The sequence below is a fragment of the Ananas comosus genome, linkage group 3 (assembly GCF_001540865.1).
Source record: "Ananas comosus cultivar F153 linkage group 3, ASM154086v1, whole genome shotgun sequence".
Classification (NCBI taxonomy): Eukaryota; Viridiplantae; Streptophyta; class Magnoliopsida; order Poales; family Bromeliaceae; genus Ananas; species Ananas comosus.
This window is the reverse complement of record NC_033623.1, coordinates 15,889,745-15,908,003: the sequence shown is the minus strand read 5'-3', so window position 1 is coordinate 15,908,003 and position 18,259 is coordinate 15,889,745. Positions and strand designations below refer to the sequence as shown.

At 36.8% G+C, this 18,259-nt stretch overlaps 2 protein-coding genes and 2 long non-coding RNA genes across 10 annotated transcripts; 2 read left to right on the top strand and 2 right to left on the bottom strand.

The window, feature by feature from the left end:
• LOC109707710 lies at nucleotides 1,485-7,440 on the top strand. 4 transcript variants are annotated; one of them, XR_002215563.1, is made up of 5 exons: nucleotides 1,485-1,503; nucleotides 1,978-2,240; nucleotides 2,686-2,777; nucleotides 3,892-4,055; nucleotides 7,020-7,440. It is a non-coding gene; the product is annotated as an uncharacterized LOC109707710 (long non-coding RNA). The 4 variants fall into 4 exon arrangements; XR_002215564.1 differs by lacking the exon at nucleotides 1,485-1,503 and adding an exon at nucleotides 1,538-1,711; XR_002215565.1 differs by lacking the exon at nucleotides 1,485-1,503 and having other exon boundaries at nucleotides 1,809-2,240; nucleotides 7,077-7,440.
• On the bottom strand, nucleotides 1,519-2,035 carry LOC109707711. The gene is made up of 2 exons (XR_002215566.1): nucleotides 1,945-2,035; nucleotides 1,519-1,869 (listed from the first exon to the last, which is right to left on the bottom strand). It is a non-coding gene; the product is annotated as an uncharacterized LOC109707711 (long non-coding RNA).
• LOC109707709 (E3 ubiquitin-protein ligase Os04g0590900-like) lies at nucleotides 8,257-9,345 on the top strand. The gene has a single exon (XM_020229198.1). The coding sequence runs from the start codon at nucleotides 8,295-8,297 to the stop codon at nucleotides 8,778-8,780; it is 486 nt and encodes a 161-aa protein (XP_020084787.1). The 5' UTR covers nucleotides 8,257-8,294; the 3' UTR covers nucleotides 8,781-9,345.
• LOC109707707 (transcription factor bHLH96-like) lies at nucleotides 11,654-16,387 on the bottom strand. 4 transcript variants are annotated; one of them, XM_020229195.1, is made up of 3 exons: nucleotides 15,951-16,387; nucleotides 15,369-15,821; nucleotides 11,654-12,001 (listed from the first exon to the last, which is right to left on the bottom strand). In XM_020229195.1, exons 1-3 carry the CDS (start codon nucleotides 16,305-16,307, stop codon nucleotides 11,900-11,902), a joined length of 912 nt encoding a protein of 303 aa, XP_020084784.1. In that variant the 5' UTR covers nucleotides 16,308-16,387; the 3' UTR covers nucleotides 11,654-11,899. The 4 variants fall into 4 exon arrangements, with proteins under 4 accessions (XP_020084784.1, XP_020084783.1, XP_020084786.1 ...); XM_020229194.1 differs by lacking the exon at nucleotides 11,654-12,001 and adding an exon at nucleotides 12,008-12,261; XM_020229197.1 differs by lacking the exon at nucleotides 11,654-12,001 and adding an exon at nucleotides 14,103-14,647.

The window sequence follows — 18,259 nt, the reverse complement described above, 5'->3', positions numbered from 1 at the left end:
AACAATGGCAAAAACTTTTTTTTTTCTGTGTGCTTATATCATTCTAGCTTGTTCCATCACATAACTTTTGATGTCGTATAACAGTTGAGAACTAGTAGAAAAATTTATTGTCAAAGTTTTGCCAGGAAGCAAGCCATTTTGAGCCACTTTATATCGATAGTAGTAGCTTACAAAAGGCTTTGCCATATATGCAGTACCATATTGAGAAAATCTAATTGACGGCACCATATGGTGGTTGTGTTGTGTCCTGTTACTCAGTAATTGCTAAAATGCCTATACATGAAGTATGTATCTTATATCAGGTGTAACATTACTTAGTTATTTTTAACTTGTATGGGCAAGGTTACTGCAATTCAGTATGTCCGATAAATATCTAATGTACATGGCAGTTTTGTACCGGGGCCAGTATGGGTAAAGATTCTGCTCAACTGGGATCATTTAAGGATTTTGGTAGAAACAGTTCTTTAAATTCATCGTAGAATAGTTGCATAGATGGCAGGCTATCTTTGCCTTCTTTTCAAAACTAACCTGACCTAACTTTCAGCAAGTTTAATGAGAATTATAGTATCAAAGTCTAGAACAGGACATACAAAGCGTCAGGTTTGCTCTGTTGCTTTTGGCGATTGAGGGTAAGGTAATGGCATGTACACTGGATTGATTGAGGGTAAGGTTATGGCACGCACATTGGATTGATGCAGATGGGTAAGGTTATGGCATGTACATTGGATTGATGCAGATGGGTAAGGTTATGGCATGTACATTGGATTGATTGTGTTAGGAAATGATTGAGGTTAAAGTTATGGCATGTACATTGGATTGATGCAGATGGGTATAATTATCTTACTGTAGTTTAGTGGGACAAGAAAGGTATTGTGATTAAAATTGAATTGCCGGTTTAATTAGATGTTCTCATGTTCTCCTGACAGCTACTTTAGCCCTATAAAAACCTGGCCAGTTTATCTTTTTGGTGCTTTCAAATGATCTAATATAATCACCACTTGATTGGTCTGCAGATAACCATTCATTTAGGTGTTAACTACAATAATTGTGCAGTAGGTATGCACTAGGTGCATGATTGATGAAATCTTTTTCCACAAGAACTGTCCAATTGCTGTCATTTAACCGTCACGCTGCCATCATTTTCCTAGTAAAACTCACAGGTTCACTTATTTGGGAATAAGCACAGGAATTCGCAAGAGTCTGTGTGTATGGGTTTACCATGTCATAAGCTATGGGCATGGGCCCCCTCCCCTTTCTTCCTCTATATTTTCTGCCACTTCTTTAGCTAAATGTAGTGTTGATTGAAAATGGGAAGCATAATTCAATCTTTTGCTCCCCATCTTGTAGCTGACATATTTTCCGACTAGTTTGGCTTTGGATTCTCCCGTTCTCCCTTGCCTTTTCTGATGCTTGTTTCTACATCGGAAACTTGTACACCATAAAAGGGTCAGAGTGGCAAATCAGGTCTGGAATGATAAGAATGATTGCGCAAAAAATATCAAGGTGACTGGTGGCATATATGAAAAATCCCGGGGCAATAAATTTGGCACTTGAACAATTTAATATGAAGTTGACATTACTTTTGATTTGTTTAAATGCGCACGAGAGAAGGAATGGGATTAGAATTGAATATCAATTTCAATGATAGTTGCTGATGCGAGTTGTGCTGGAGTGCCTGCACTCCACAAGCCTTCAGTTTTGCCCCGATTTGGTACCGTTCTTGTGGCCGGCACTGAAACACAGTGCCTTACCCTTCGAGATGCATAAGGCTTGTTATTCTATGCTTTGTCGACCGCTGCTGAATCCTTTAATACATCATGACTAGAGAAATGTGGCCAAACTTGTCGTTCCGATCGACCTAGAACAGCCCTAGGACCCCACCTTATTTAAGTCATTAACAGTGCGTTAGGTGTATACTCTGTACATGATTGAGAAGAATCTTACTTTCTAATGAGTTTCCGATTTTTATTTGAACAGTCGTGTCGCGATCATTTTCGTGCAAATCCCATTGGATCATCACTTATTTACTTGCAAGTACGAGAACCTCTGCGTATTGGTTTACTATGCCATGAGCTATGGGCCACTTCCCTGCCGTGCCTTCCTCAGCAACTCCCTCGGCCTCTCCAGTTGTTGATCGAGAAGGGAAAAGTTTAAAGAAGCGGGAATTGCCTCATCTATTTCCAGACCAGTTGGCTCCACCCCATGCTTTTCCAGCTTACCAAAGATTTTAGCCAAGTTTGGTATGAATCTGGACTTCTTTTTTTTTTTCCGCTTTTAATAGCCATAGGAATGAACTGAATGTTTACCTTGTCCGGCCCCTCTGCGTCTCCAAAAAAAAAAAAAAAAAAAAAAAAAAAACTTTATATTAAATTGATGATATACCTTTTCTCTTTCTTTCTGGAACTAGTAAATTCTGTCAAGAGTCATAATCCTGTGATCCTTCTTCGCCGCCATGAGTTTGAAAATTTTGATGCTACCTACTTCTTATTAGAAAGATGACTATCATGCTGAACTGCTCACTTCAGTGGTGTTTGCTGATTTGGATTTGGTATTCAGGTTTCTATGAAGAATTTATATGGAATTGTTACATACATACATGCATACGTACATTCATACATATTGTGTATTTGTGTATTGCATTTTGTGGGCTAATGTTTAAATTTGGATTTTCTGAAAAATCAACAGGTCAGCAATTGTCGAAAGAAGATAATAAGCCAAAAGGATTCTATGCCTATGGTGGAACAGCTGCCTCCTTTCGGAAAAAGAAACCCAACAAGGTGGTGTCATCTTTCCTTCTTTTTTCTTTAAACTTTGTGTATAGCCTTTGTTCTATGCTGTTTCCTCTTCGCTCTCAAGCCTCTTCTGCTGCTCTGTTGGGTTATTCCGGTTTTGTTGTTTCATCAGTCATCACACACTAATTAAAAAGAAAAACTGTTGGATGAATAAAATGTAAAATTTATACACTAATTAAACTCTTTGGGCTCACCCAAAGAGTTGTAATCCATGTGGGTCTCACATCGTTTTGCCCAGAAAAAGAATAATTTTAAAACATTTGGCAGGTTTACATGGGTCGAGCCCACTCATCTCATTTTAACCGCTCTGCATTTAAAGGAGAGAAAAAAAAGGGGTAAAAGGACACTCTCCAGTCTCTAATGGAGGGAAAAAAAAAAAAATCTAAAATGCACTAGTTATATTGCTGATGTGGCATCTTTCAACTGATCAAATTGTTTTGTTAAATTTGCTAATCTTATCATGATTATTAGAAAAATATTTTAAATTTTTTCTTGTATTTTTTTATTAAAAAAATATGATTGACTGGTTATTGATAATATGGTGTAAGTGTTACATAATAGATTTTCTTCCGCTATAGATCATTTTGCAATAGACCCAAAATTTTATATATTTTCTACTACACCTTCAAGTTTTTTCACTTGATTTGAGTCATTTTAGCAGTTGGAGTTAGATTTTTTTTTTTTTTTTCCCTTTCAAAATTGAAACTTAGTTGTTCAGACTTCATTTGGAGTGAAACATTATTGACCGAAAAAACTGGACACAAGGACTTGCAAAGCTATTAAATTCAATTAAACCATTGTCGAACAAAATTTTACTTTATTTTATGTAGTTTATGTGGATGATTTTAAATTAAAACAATCGGAAGTTGAGGGTGCTAATAAAATAAAAGGTAAAGTTACGACGTTACTTCAGAGTCTTCATGTATTTTTTATCTTATGCTTTTGAATATTATTATTTATTTGCACTACAATATTTAAGATAGGAACAACTAACACCCAACTCCCTTTTCCATCTCCTTTTATTTATTTATTTGTATATACATTTGTATTGTATGTGTATTGTTTCTGTATCTATATCTTTTGCTTTTGTTATTGTCAGAATCTTACAGGTTGTTGGCCCGTCACCTTTCAAGACGAATCGAACTTCCCAACCCCTTCCATCCACATCTCACCTTCATCTACGTATTTGCCCTGCCCTTCTCCGTAAATTACAATGCTGCCCCTCTTTCCTCCTGGGGTCGGATAACTCGCCCAAAGATATTGGTACACCTAACACTTATTTTTCTTATATGATTCTTTTTTCCAAATATGAAGACCATTTTAATTGAAATTTATACTTTTTTAAGTAATGTCTTTTTATTTACTTTTTGTTCTTTGACTTGAGCTATCTTACTCAAGTAAATTGTTTTTTTGGTTTAACTGAATGATTATTTTTTTTAAAATTTATCATCCTAATTATTTTAAAATAAACTCAGTTGAAAATGTGAGGTAATTAGGTTTCGATCGTGAGATCTTTGATGCCAATCATCAAATTTCTAGTCAACTACGTTAGATATGATTGGTACCATTCTAACTATGTTTAGCTTAAAGGAAATGTGCATCTTCGGAATAATTAATTGCTAATGGCTATTATGATCATTATTTTTTTTTACAAAAAAATAATTTTACATAATTGAAGTAATTTCATTTATAATAGAAATTGAGAGATTATTGGCTGAGTCTTAAATCATCCCATGCCCTTTGCTTGTGTTAATCTACTTCTCTTCTTTAGATGCGAAGTTTGTTAGGTTCATATCCACAATAAATCATTTGAGTTAAACGAAATAAGTTTGGGGAATTAATATATGGAATTCGGCTAGGATGCTGTTGATAGCACCAAGCGCTTGGTGCATGCTATCGAATTTTCTACCGTTAGATTTATTTCTTTCATCATTTTTAGCCGTTAAATTATACTATTCAATTAACCACCCATTCAAATTTATAAGGTTACTATCAATCTAATCGGGGATCATTATTATTCTAATTGCATATTTTTTCATCCAATGGTTGAAAACCCAATAGCATCAATAATTTTGTGCTATTAATAATAGTCTAGTTAAATTCTTAATATATGTGCAGCAACAAGAAAGGAAATTCTACAATATGTGATTTGTATTTGAGTGACACGTCTTTTAGTTGGTAGGATAAATAACGGTGACGTCTCTGAAGTTCCTCCCTGCCAAGAGTGATGCTTTTCTAAAATTTAAAAGAGTTTTTTAATTTCATTTTGTGCCTAATCATTGATGGATTAATTTAGGAATTGGATTAAGTAAATGTGAAGTAACATCATGGTGGAATAGCTTATTATCATGTCACACACACACACACACACACACACACACACACAGGGTTTGCTTTCACTGCTATGCTGGTAAAGTCACTAACCAAGAGAGCAACTTGTTTGGCTGTTAATCAGAGTGGAGCTTTCACCTTTGGTGGCAACGCTGAATGTACATCTTTAAGGCCCCGTTTGGTTGGCGGTATAAGCAGGAATTTGGTTGGCAGTATAAGCGGGGATAACAAAAGTTATCCCCGCTATTCCGCCAAACAAAACAATTTTTGGCCGGGATATTATATCCCGGTCAAATCTTACTATTTCCGGCTATCTCGAAATAGCTTGGAATTTATTATTCCACTATTTTGCTGGAAATAGTGCTATTCCAATATTTAGTTTCAAACTTTATTAAAATTATAAATAAAATTAAAACTAAATTATATAAATATAATATGTTATATATTATAATATATTATTTTTATTAATAAAATTATTAATTGTACTATATTAATACATATTATTTATATTTAAATATTAAATATTATAATACATTTTATAATAAATTATATTTAAATATTATAAAATATTATTTTTATTAAATTTAAGTTTAAGTAGAATTTTAAAAATTATAAATTTATTAATAATAAAAAAANTAAAATTTAAAATTTAAAATTTAAAATTTAAAATTTGAAATTTAAAATTTAAAATTTAAAATTTAAAATTTGAGATTTTAAAATTTAAAATTTTTAATTTCAAATTTAAAATTTAAAAGTTAAAATTTTAAATTTAAAAATATATATAATTTAAAATTTTAAATTTAAATATAATAAAAAAAGGTAATATCATTAATTTTTATTTATAACTACCCACTTTAATTCTTATTCCATCTTATCTAACCGAACGTTATTTTTCTTATTCCTAGGAATAATCTAATTTTCATCCAAACGCAAAATTGATCTAATCCCTGCTTATACTTCAATTTATATCTATTCATGAAATATCCATTTTTTGCTTATTCCCAAATTAAACGATATCCTAGATTATGTATAAATTTTACATCTTATTCATCCAACAGTTTTTATTTTTTTACTATCCTTATCAACTTTTTTTTTTGTTATTTTCAATGTCGTGTATCATTTTCAATGATGATAATTTTGAACGTTCTTCTCATTCTTTCTTGAGAGAGTAAGTTTGACTAATAAAGAAGTCATGGGGATTTTCTCAAGAAAGCTATCAAACCAGCAAACCATCTTGGAAATAGAGAGAGAACTTCAGTGTTGGCCACCGAATTAAACCTTTACTAACTACCCCCTTTTTCTTCTGGAAAGAAAAGTTTCCATAAGATGCTTAAGTTTTAAACTAATGCCGCGTATGCATCACAAACAATCCCAAAAAAATATTATTGATAGTGATTATGTAACTTTTAGTTTGATGTCATATATTGTATGCGAAATCACTCTTTTCTTAACGCTAAAAAAATGGTGTTTTTATTAGGTGTTATGTCTACCATTCAACAGCTATTGTTATGTATACAACAGCACTAACTCTTTATTATGGGTATTTCTGGGGTATCTTGTAGGTACATGTAGTAATCAAAGACATAGGTACTGCAATTTTCTTTTATTAAAAAAAGAAAAGGCTTTCCGCATAGAAACTAGAAGTTTTTTTTTTACGTCTAATTGTAATGCTCTCCACGAGCCTCTGCTTCCAATAGTGATGTGCAATTAACTGAAGAAGTTGGCGTGCCCAGAACACTACCCCTAAAGAGAGATGCTACTTGTATATTTCACAAAAAGAATGCAAATTTATATTCATTCGTTAAAAAGTTTAAATATTTTTAAAATAATTAGATCAGTATAAAAAAAAAGGTTTTGAAATAGAAAGATGTAAGAATTACGTGCTCTTATCCGCAGTCAACTGTCCCACAACTTGTGTCATCATCTGTGATGCTCTCTCCCGCCCCACCACAGATAATAAAGAAGGAGACAAAGAGAGGAAAGAGAGACCGGAACAGCAGAAAAAAGAAGCGCAAAACAAAAGCAAAGGCCAAACACCTCGTCTCTCTGTCTCTCTCTCTCTCTCTCTCTCTCTCTCACCTCACCTCACCTCTGTTGTATAGTCGTAATACTTTGCTTTGCAAACAAGCACTTTGTTCCCTTCTCGATCCACTCTTCAAAATATACCACCCCCTTCAAAGAGGAGGAGCAGGATCTCTTTTCTCCCGTTCGGTTCTCAGTCTCCCACCCGCTCACATCACTCCTCACAGTCCCCAAGAAAAGTGCCCCCCCAGCAAGAGATCAACAAATCTCCTCGCCCCCCGTCTCTTCTACCCCAATCATTATGCCCAGAACTCACCAAAGAAAGATCCTATCCTATTTTACTTAGCTAGGTTAATTGCATAAGTAAGTAACGACTTCCGCTCCGGCCCTGGAGCACGAGACAGAAGATACTCAGGATACAGAGAGAGAGAGAGAGAGAGAGAGAGAGAGAAAAGATAATTCCGTTCCATGACGGCGTCGTCGTTTCTACGGCGGGAGCCGGACAAACGTGGGTTCCGTACGCAAGCCGCGAGGGACTGCTCGCAGGGGTATGCAGCATCTACGCCCAGCAGTGGGCTACGTGATCTTCCGGCCGCCTCCCCGGTGGGCTGGCCGACGAGGGGTCGTCTGGGCAGACCACTCTCTCCCGTCTCATCGATCGCCAATCATCGGCGCGCCGCGCCGCCTTCCTCCGCCAGCTATACTACACATCGTCCAAGTATGCCGCCGCCCCGGGCCCTCCGCCCTGGTTCTCGGCCCCCGACCCTCCCCCCACACGTCGCCGACGACAGCGCCGCCTCGGCGCAGCGACGCCTCCTCCTCCTCCTGCACGTCTCCCTCCAACGCCTCTGACGACGGCCCTCATCGGCAAGATCACCGTCTACCGCTACGAAGGGGGGATTCGTGCGACGGGCTCGGAATTGTGTCTGCTCAGGCGAGTTCGCGAGGGCGAGGCCTTCGCCGCCCCAAGTGCGGCCACGCTTCCATCTCCACTGCATCGACACCCTGGCCAAGTCCTCATCCAACGCCACTCTCTGATCGCGCCAACATCGTCCTCCTCATTCTGCTTTCCTTGCCTCGTCCACCTCCTCAGTCCGCCGTGGCCCCGACCCTAGAGAGCCGTTCGCAGCAGGCCGGAACGAGAATGAGATGGTTATCATCGTCCAAGATAATTCATTATCGGAGAGTGCTGCCGCTGCCGAAGAAGAAGAAGACGACGACTGTGAGGCCCACGCTGAAAATGGCGCTGAACCGAAGGATCGGCGACGCAATTTAGAAGAATTCGACGACGACATCACCGAATTAGTCGGGGAAGATGGCATCCAACCTACGAGGCGATCGTTCTCTGCAGACTCTCATCATCATCATCGGGGCGGCAAGGTCTCGATCGCGGATGTTCTTCAGGCGAGCACGGAGGACGAGCTGTTAGCAGCAGCGAAGGAGAACGGCGTCTTGGTGGGCGGCGGCTGCTCATCGAGACGGTGCGCGGGGGAGAATAGTAAGGAGAGTAGCACGATCAGGGCATTGCATTGCGTTATTAGCCCCGAGCCGACGAAGCGGTCGGCCCCGAGCGGGAGACTCTGCTTCACTACCCATGGAAGGGAAAAGAAACTTACCACAACCCTTCCCATATGAAGAAGAGGATCATCATAATACTCCGCATGATGCATAGAGTTACAAATTTACAGAGTTGTTTCAAAAGGGAGGGAGGAAGCGTATATTTTTTTGGGCTCTCAAACTGTTCAATTCAATTGGGACGAATGGCTCTCCGCACTGATGAGAGGAAATTAATTCTCTTCTCCGATCTCTCTCGGTAAGGAGGGCTCTCTGTTTGCTCTAAAAGGTATGAGTGACTCCCCGCATTGCTCATGTTTTTGGTCTTGTGGATATTTGATAGATTTTGGATTAGTTCTGTGGTTTCTTTTGGTTCTCTCTTAATACAATTTCTTCAATCCTTCTTGCATGCCCCCAAATTCTAAGGCCGAAGATCATGGTATTAAGCCAATTAGGTGGTCCGAAAAAAAAAAAAAAAAAAAAGGGGCTAAGTAAGTTTTGGTATTTGATGGGAACAGTGACAGGTTACTTTCTCATTATGGTCCTTAAAATTGAAATAATTTTTTATGACTTGTATCACTGGTTTGTTGGGCCCCCTGCCACCGCTAGCTCCTATATTATAATTAATAAACAAGTATTTTTAGCGTCTTTGTGTTAGGTTTTCTTTTTATTTGTTTCTCTTCCTAACTTTGTTTTCTTATTAAGCTCTCCATTTGGATTCTACTTTAAGCTTAAACAGTCCATTTGATGAAAGCACTCACAGTCGCCTCCGATCAGTGGCTTGTCAACCACTCGACCGTAGCACCTCACCAAATGCCCTTGGGTTGGGGCAACTCAGCACATGACTTAGGTTTCGTTTGATATTGCGAAAAGATTGCACTACGTGTGGTAAAAAAATACGATAAAAAAATACTTTGTTTATTTTCGTAAGTACGTAATATTGCGTTTCGTATATCGCGATAAATCAGTTATAATATATTTTCTACGATGCCACCGAAAAACGTAGAAATATATTCCTACATATTTTTATCCCAACTCTATTTTAATTATCTTATAGCGCCAGATAGATTTTAATACCAAATTAAGCCTTAGTGCAAGGGCCTATTGGTTTTCAAAATTGCATATGCAAAACATAAAATGCGGCACAAGCACATGGGTCTCCAATTATGGATTGAATAACTTAAGCCAAGCCAAAAACTAGTAAATGTTTACTTACTTTCCTATGCAAGTGCTTTATACAGTTCTACAGAGAATAAGTAGTAGTTTGTCGTCTTTGTCATCTTATCATAGGCTATTAAAAAAAAAAAAAAATGTTGGGTAGGAAGCATTATTACTTGTACTCGATCAATCAAGGTCAATGTCTTGGCATAAGTCATTTATTAGTTGGCTTTTACTATATTAATTTGATAATTTGTTGATAGATCATTTGGACCAGTGAGATTTGATATTTGGTGCTGTAATTTACCTGCCCAAAGTATCTCTTGCGTTTCAATTAATTAATCTTCTTTCATCTATGAGAGCTACTAGCTGCTACTGCACTGCAGTAGTAAATGCATGATGTAGACATGCCATCCTTGTAGAATAATTAATAATGCAGGCATCATCATTATGTGGTTAGGGATTAGACCAGTTAGATAGGGGATCAATCGGCCTACCGGTTCGAATCTTATCCGTCTCACCAGTGAGGTTCTCACACTAGCCCGTTGGTTCAGAACTTCGACATAGCTTCATGCTAAGTGAGGGATCATAGAAATTAATAAAAAAAACACAGCAGTTGTACATTGTTTCATTTGAAGAGAAAAACAAAGATGGTAATTAAAAATTAAGTCGCCTAAAAATGTAAAACAGTTAAGTTTTAAATTTGAAATTTCGGGTATCAATCACAAGTCTTTAGTCAACTACGCTAGATATGTTGAGTATGTGGTTGTAAATATATTAGAACTAGAAGATTGAGAATAAGATCTGCTCTCAGTGGTCTCTTTGGCAGATAATTGGCTTCTCTTTCTTTGCTGATAGCAGGGGATGATTTCTGAGACTGCAAAAATGGATCTTTTTCCCTGGTTCTGAACCAGATGTAGGCAGTGATTTTCCCTAGTTTTGCTGAATCCTGTATGAGACCCTTGTGATGCATGATTTGATGATAAGGGAGCACGGAAACTGGAGCCCATGTTTCTTTTAGTAGGCTTCTGTAGAGCCCAAGTAGGAAAAGGCCCAACACTTCACAGAGGGAGATGGACGGCCTGAGATTTGTCTCGGGCCCAGTTTTTTTTTTTAACATTAATTAGTAATATTAATTTAAATTTGACCTTCAAACTTATTATTATTATTTTTAAAAAAATTGAATTTATTGTGTACGATGAAAATCGTAACAGACGTGGTTTAGTCCATCGTAAAAACATTATATATCCCTCCTCGTTGAGGGAGGTCATTCGAATTTTAGGTATTCATTTACTTAACCTTTTTATTTCACTTTTTTTTCCTCTTTTTAAATTTTTTTTTTTTCTATCAGAGCTGTGGACATGCGCCGTGTTGTTGTTTGGTTGCAGTGTTTTTTATTTTAATTTATGATCAAACTTTGATGGATCATTGCTTTTTCTTTCAAAGTTTCCCCTATAACAATATGTTTTTGTTCTAAATAAATCCGATGCCCCTATGAATTTGCAACATGTAAATGTGTTTGTTAAGAGGTAAACATATAATAGATCGGTTGTTTTTTAAAAAGTAGTGATCAGGTGTTCATAAGAAAAAACACAAAAAAAAAAAAAAACCAATTTAAAAGCTTTTACGGCGACAAACAATAGTTGGAAGTTTCTCTATCTACTATTTAGGAGGATCTCAAATTGGTTTTAATGAAAAAATCATCAGTATTTAGTCTTTTTTCTTCTTTTTTTTTTTTTTAAAGTGGTACTTCTTTTCTAAGTAGTTTTACAAAGAGGGGTTGTGTAACCACTCACTTCCAAAGGCATTAATTAAATTTCTAGGGAAACAAGAACATGTTACCAAGGTTACATAAAGATGGGCCATACACAATGTAGCCAGCCCATTAAGAATCTACAACGGCGGCCCAATGGGCCGTCAATGGGCTGAAGCCATGGAAGTGTAGTCAGTGAATAATTGGGCCGACCTCGCGGAAACGCATTCGACGGTCCAATGGGCCCGCTTAAACAAGCTTAATAAGATGTTACTAACTCGGTTGCGTTCTACCGGTCCACGAGATTCGTCCCTGCTTTAATCAGAGAGAGGATGTGGTGAACCGCCGCCGCAATGTCGTCCACTGAAGCCACATCGCACCCTTCTTCTACCTGCAATCACCATGTTGTATAATAAATTAGATATATTGAATCTGATCATCATTATAATCTAGCTAACATGTTAAAATTGTCCGCGACATGAGGGTCCACAAAAAGTAAAATGAAAACAAAATTTTGAGGGCGCAGAAAACTGGACAAACAGAAGAATCTTTACAGGGTCTGGAGGGTCCAATCGGGTCAGAGGAGACTGTTGTTTCAGAGAAAATTGGAGTCCAGCAGCTGCCTAGAATTTTATATCGGTAACACAGATTCTGTAGCCAGAAAGATGTAGTTAAGTATTTTATTGACAATTGTAAATAAGCAAAACTGAAAGGGTTGGTCTGGGTCTAAGACATTTGAGTGATGATAGCAAGTGGTCACCAACAAAAGATTCTTTGAACAGTTGTTTCACTGTAAGAACTGAACATCTAGTCCAGTGGTTAATTATTATGCTTTTTACAAAGTAATGGCTACCAAAAAACATTAATTGCTCGTGCTGAGTAGAATTAGGAATTAAACCCCAACTTGTTGTCAATGGATAGTAAATTACTTTGTATTCTAAAAACAATTGTGTTGTAAAAATAAGTTACAAAATAATAATAATAATAATAATAAGTAGAAATAGAAAGAAAAATATTTGATTGGATGGTGGTGTTAAAGTATTCTAGAATGAGTAATTTTATTTGTACACCTCGACATAGGACATCTTACACTCCATGTAGGACTTGTTTTTCTTGTTAATATTTCTTACCAAGCATTTAAAAGTTTTAGAAATATTAGAAAATATAAGAAATTTAAGAGATATATTATATATATATATAGAGAGAGAGAGAGAGAGAGAGAGAGAGAGAGAGAGAGAGATGAGCTGAAATATTATTAATAGTAGTTGTGCTTTTTTACTATTCAGTTTTTAACTTTTCGATAAAAAATTAAATTATTAGAATGATAATGGTCGCCCAAAATTTGGTAGTAGTTAGTAAAAAAAAATATTGATTTAATGATAAAAATTAGCAAAAAAATAAATTTAACGGTCAAAAACTGAATAATAAAAAAGCTCAAATAGTATTAATAATACTGCAGCTCAAGGATAGAATTTCAAAGTTCAAGACAGAACAGAGACCGGACGAAGTGGTTTGGCGGTGGAGTTCTGATGGAACTTTCACCGTTAAGTCGACATATGCCACCCTTAGTGATGGGGGTACAAGGGATGCACATGCAAGTAAAATCTGGAATCTCAGAATATCGTTGAAAGTTAAAATCTTTACCTGGCTTGTCATTAAGAAGAGACATCTTACAGCGGACAACCTACTTAAACGAGGATGGACGAAGTCTATAGCCTGTGTACTATGTGGGGTGGAAGAGAAAACTGTGGATCATCTATTCACGCAATGCGTATTTAGTAAATTCCTAATAGTAATAGTCTTGGAGGGGATTCAATTGATAAACTTGGGTGACGAAGTGTCCCACATCTGGGATAAGTGGATTTCAAGATTTAGAAATGAGCCTGCTCGTCCTAAGCTGATCGGACTGATAGCCTGTTGGTGGATTATTTAGAAGGTCAGAAACGATATGATATTTAGAAAGATAAACGAAATGAGCCTGCTCGTCCTTTTCTAGCGGTCAATAAGATCAGGTACTTGAAGGACTTGTGGGAGAAATTCACCTCGGCAAAGTAGCCGCTTAGTTTTGTTTAGTTTTGTTTTTGTTTTTTGTTTTTTGTTTTTTGTTTTTTTTGTTTTTTTGTTTTTTTCGTCCTGACTAAGGTCTATTACCTCACCCATGTAGCTCAGTTCATAATTTTAATAAATGAAGCGGGTAGCAAACTACCTTTTTCTAAAAAAAATACTTCAACCATCTCTCTCTCTCTCTCTCTCTATATATATATATATATATATATTACTGTACNTTGTTTTTTGTTTTTTTTGTTTTTTTGTTTTTTTCGTCCTGACTAAGGTCTATTACCTCACCCATGTAGCTCAGTTCATAATTTTAATAAATGAAACCTGTAGAGAGAAAAGGCAATTAGATACTCTCTCTCTCTCTCTCTCTCTCTCTCTCTCTCTCTATATATATATATATATATATATTACTGTACAACAAGCATTTGCCTTCTAAAAATTTTCATTGCTATAAAGTAATTCCTAGAAATTCAGACCTGTAATATCAAAGGAAACCGATGCCAATCAACAATAGCGTACTCAAGGATGAATATCTCCCAAATATAGAATAGCATCTCAATCAACCTTTTCTGGTCAAAAGCAGCACAGCATCTATTGTTAAATGGACCCACCCTGTAGCAGAGCAAAAGCCACTGCTCTGTGAAACGCAACAGGGAAGGGTGTCATCGCAATTGTTCTCTCTCTCTCTCTCTCTCTCTCTCTCTCTCTCTCTCCCCAGAGATTCTCTCTCAGCAACCCAGCAGACACATGAAATATATCAGCTGTGAGCCTGTGACTGCTAAAGCTCTAAAATGAAAATTTAAAATTTATCTATGTAGTATCTTTTAAGATCACTCTGCTGACTATGGATTAATAAGATATGTGGAAGTTGACAGCACCACCAAAGGTCACCACCAAAGGTCACTTTTTTTTTCTTTTCTTTTTTTTCGGGGGTCCCCCTGCTGGTGCAAAACAACAAAACCTAGGACACTCATAAAGCCTGCATCAAACACCAATAAGAGTGTTTTGGAATAGTATGTAGTACATGCCAGATCTACTTTTGTTGGTACTCAAGAACATTTTCTTCTTCTTTTATTATTATTTTTTTTTAGAGAGAGATAGTTAGCACGCTATCCGCTTCGTTTATTTCATTTAAAAATAAACTTAGCTGAAAATGTGAATCATTTAGAATTCAAACTTGGGTCTCAAATATCAACCACCAAGCTCTTAATTTGCCACTTGCTCTAGAAACGATCGGTTACTTAAGAACATTTTCAGCCGTAGTCTTTGCCTACTTAAAGCCTACTTAAAGACATAAGATTGCTGCAAGAGAATATCTGACACTCCACAACTATCAGGCTAACTTTGATTCCGCTTTCGAATTAAAAATCACACAACAACACATTCCGCACAGATTATGAGTTCAATAATCAATAAGTTTTTTTTTTTTTGACCGACCATATTTAGCGCAAGTGGCAAAAGGACTTGATGGTTAGTGTCCGAGGTTCCAAGATCAAATCCTAATTGATTCACATTTTCAATTATATTTATTTTTAACTAAAATAAATGAAGCGGATAGCGTGCTACTTATCTCTCAAAAAAAAATATCAATTAGGTTTTTTTTTTAATCTACATTTTGTTCTCTATCTAGTTGCCGCGCAGATTAAAAGTTCAATAATCAAAATATAGATATGCATATATAAGATATATATGATGCATACCTTGACACTCAGAGAGTAGAGCACAATGGCGTCTAGAACGGTCACATTGAGGTGCAGGATGGTGAGCCTGAGGCTTTGAATTCCGGCCACCATCTTGAGGAGTTGCCCGGGCTGCCTCGCGGTTAGTATGCGGATATTCGCGTGCGTCTCGATTAGGCTCACCTCGATATCGGCCACCGACGGTGCGACCGTCGCGGGCCGGTGCTGGATCTCTAGCGAGGGGTAATCGCGAGCAGGATGGCACCATGCGTATTGAGGGTAGGAGAAGAACTGGGCGAAGGGAGGGGAGTCATTCTCATAACAAGCTGTGGGGAAAATGTCACTGTTGCCCTTTTGTTGCTGCTGCTGCTGCTGCTGCAGTAGTGTTCGCTTTTGGGCTTCTAGAGATTGGAGGAGTTGCTCCAGCTCCTTCACAAAGTCAATTGCTCCGCCCACAATTGAAGCTTGGTCACCCTACAAATGGAACAACACCAAATTTAGTGAAATATAACTAGATGTGGTTGGAGATACATTAATTATTGACCACCCCTCAACATCCGACGTGCACCGTACTGATAAAAGTGGAGTCAAACAGACACTTACTTTCTGAACGTAGGAGTCTGGTGTGAGCGAGCGGAGGACGGCGAGGTGCTCGTTCATGAGGCGGCGGCGGTTGCGCTCGACGGCAATGTGCGTCATCCGCTGGCTCTCCGCGTCATCCTTGCTCTTCCCGCTCCTCGCACGCCGCCGCCGCTTCCTCCTCCCCTCCCCCGCCGCCACTGCCACCTCCTCCGCCATCGCAGCCATGCCACCTATCAACGGACTCTCCTCTGTGATACCGCCGTTGCCATTGAAGAGTAAGCGCGAGCTCGAGGCGGCGGCGGCAGCGGCGGCCGCGTTTATTGTGTCGTAGATGAGAAACGCCGGGAGCTCGTTTGATGGCAACGCTTCGAGCGTCATAGTGGCTTTACTAACTATTAGTCCTAGCTACTCTCTTTAAGTACTCTCCCCTTCTACCTTCTATATATGTTTTACATCATGAGCAAGGTACTTTTATAGACACGTTGAAAGATCGAAATGGAGGGAAAGATGAAAAAGAAAAAAGTTGCACGTGAGTGGTCAGTAAAGATAGAAACTTTACTGTATNTACTTTTATAGACACGTTGAAAGATCGAAATGGAGGGAAAGATGAAAAAGAAAAAAGTTGCACGTGAGTGGTCAGTAAAGATAGAAACTTTACTGTATATCACTTATACTATGGGTGTGTTTGGTTCACTAAATATTAACTCCGGTATCAGAATCGGAATGATTTATTTCGATTCTAGATATTTGGTATGCCGTAATCTCATTCTTATTCCATTTCTATTTCGGAATGGGAATGGACTAATCCGGATAGAAACGAATCCGGCCTCGTACTCTGAATTAAAAATTGAATCTCGACTTAATTATCTTATACTAAAATAACCTTTATCGGTACGACAAAAAAAAAAAAAAACACTCACTCTTCCCGCGCTACTCGTCTCTCCCTGGCCGCCCCGCCGCGCCGTCGTAATCTCCCCAAGCTTCATCCCGTAAGAATTCTTCGCCACTTTGTCCTCTAATCTGTTTTCTTATCTAGTTTTTAATTTTTTTTATTCTACAAAAGTCACATGGAAATTTGGACTTTTCTAAAAAAAAAAAAAGTAAGAAGAAGAAAAAAAATCATCCTGAACACTATAATTATAATATAAGACATGTTTTGTTTTTTTGTCTCTTGTTTTTAATTCATTCTATGTATTTAAGGTCATATAAGAATTTGTATAATTTATATATTATCATGTAATTATTACAATAAAAATAATAATAAATAGTTTATTTTCATATTAAATAATATAAAATATAATTTTTTTAACTTTTTATTCATTATTTTATAAGTTACTCATTTATATTTTAAATAGAGTATTCAAAATAGTTAAAAGTAATTAAAATATATTATAAAGGGTAAAATTGATATATTAATTTGATTCTGTTTTTGATAACTATCTGAACCAAACACTGACAATAAAAATAATTTATTTTGATTCCGATTCAGGTGGCAAATCAAACATAATGAAGTAATGAGTCCTTCCGATTCTGATTCCAGCTTATTTTCATTTCGTTTTCGATTTCGATTCCGACTTCGAACCAAACACACCTTATATATATTATTATAATTAGTTAATTATATTTTTTTTAAAAAAATATTTTTAATAATCCTATAACAAAATAAATAAATTTAATAAAATAATTAAATTAATTAAAAATATTACATAAGTAATATAACTAATACATTCTCCACTTTTTCCGAGCCAAAAAGGAGTAGTAGCTTTTTCTGGTTCAGCAAAAGTGTGGGGAAAAATGGAGGAGGACCCACATGCACAAGGAGAATAGGAGATGGACAAGGTCATGGTCCCTCCCTCCCTCTCTCTCTCTCTCTCTCTCTCTCTCTCTCTCTCTCTCTCTCGGTTTTCGCAAGAACTACGGATGATGATTCAAAGGAGAATGGGCCCATGTCGGGGACACAGATGCGGACCTCTAATATTAAGCATCATCATACCATTATTCGCACGGACCAAAGAAACAGAGTTACATTAATTATTCGTGATATAATATTATTGAGCATCATTTATACAAAAAAAATTTAAAATAATAATGATTCAATATTAGTATTAAATTTCACGCATTTAATTATTACTAATTTTAGGGGTTATTTAGTTGGATGTAGTTATAAATACAATATAGTTAAAAATTATAATAGTTGTAATTACACATAATTTGTTTGATTTTATGTAGATGCAACTGTTGCAGTTGTATTTTTTCTGTTTAGTAATGTGAAGTTGATAGTTTTATTTATAAATCTCGTCACCTTTTTCAGATAGATTGATGATATCACC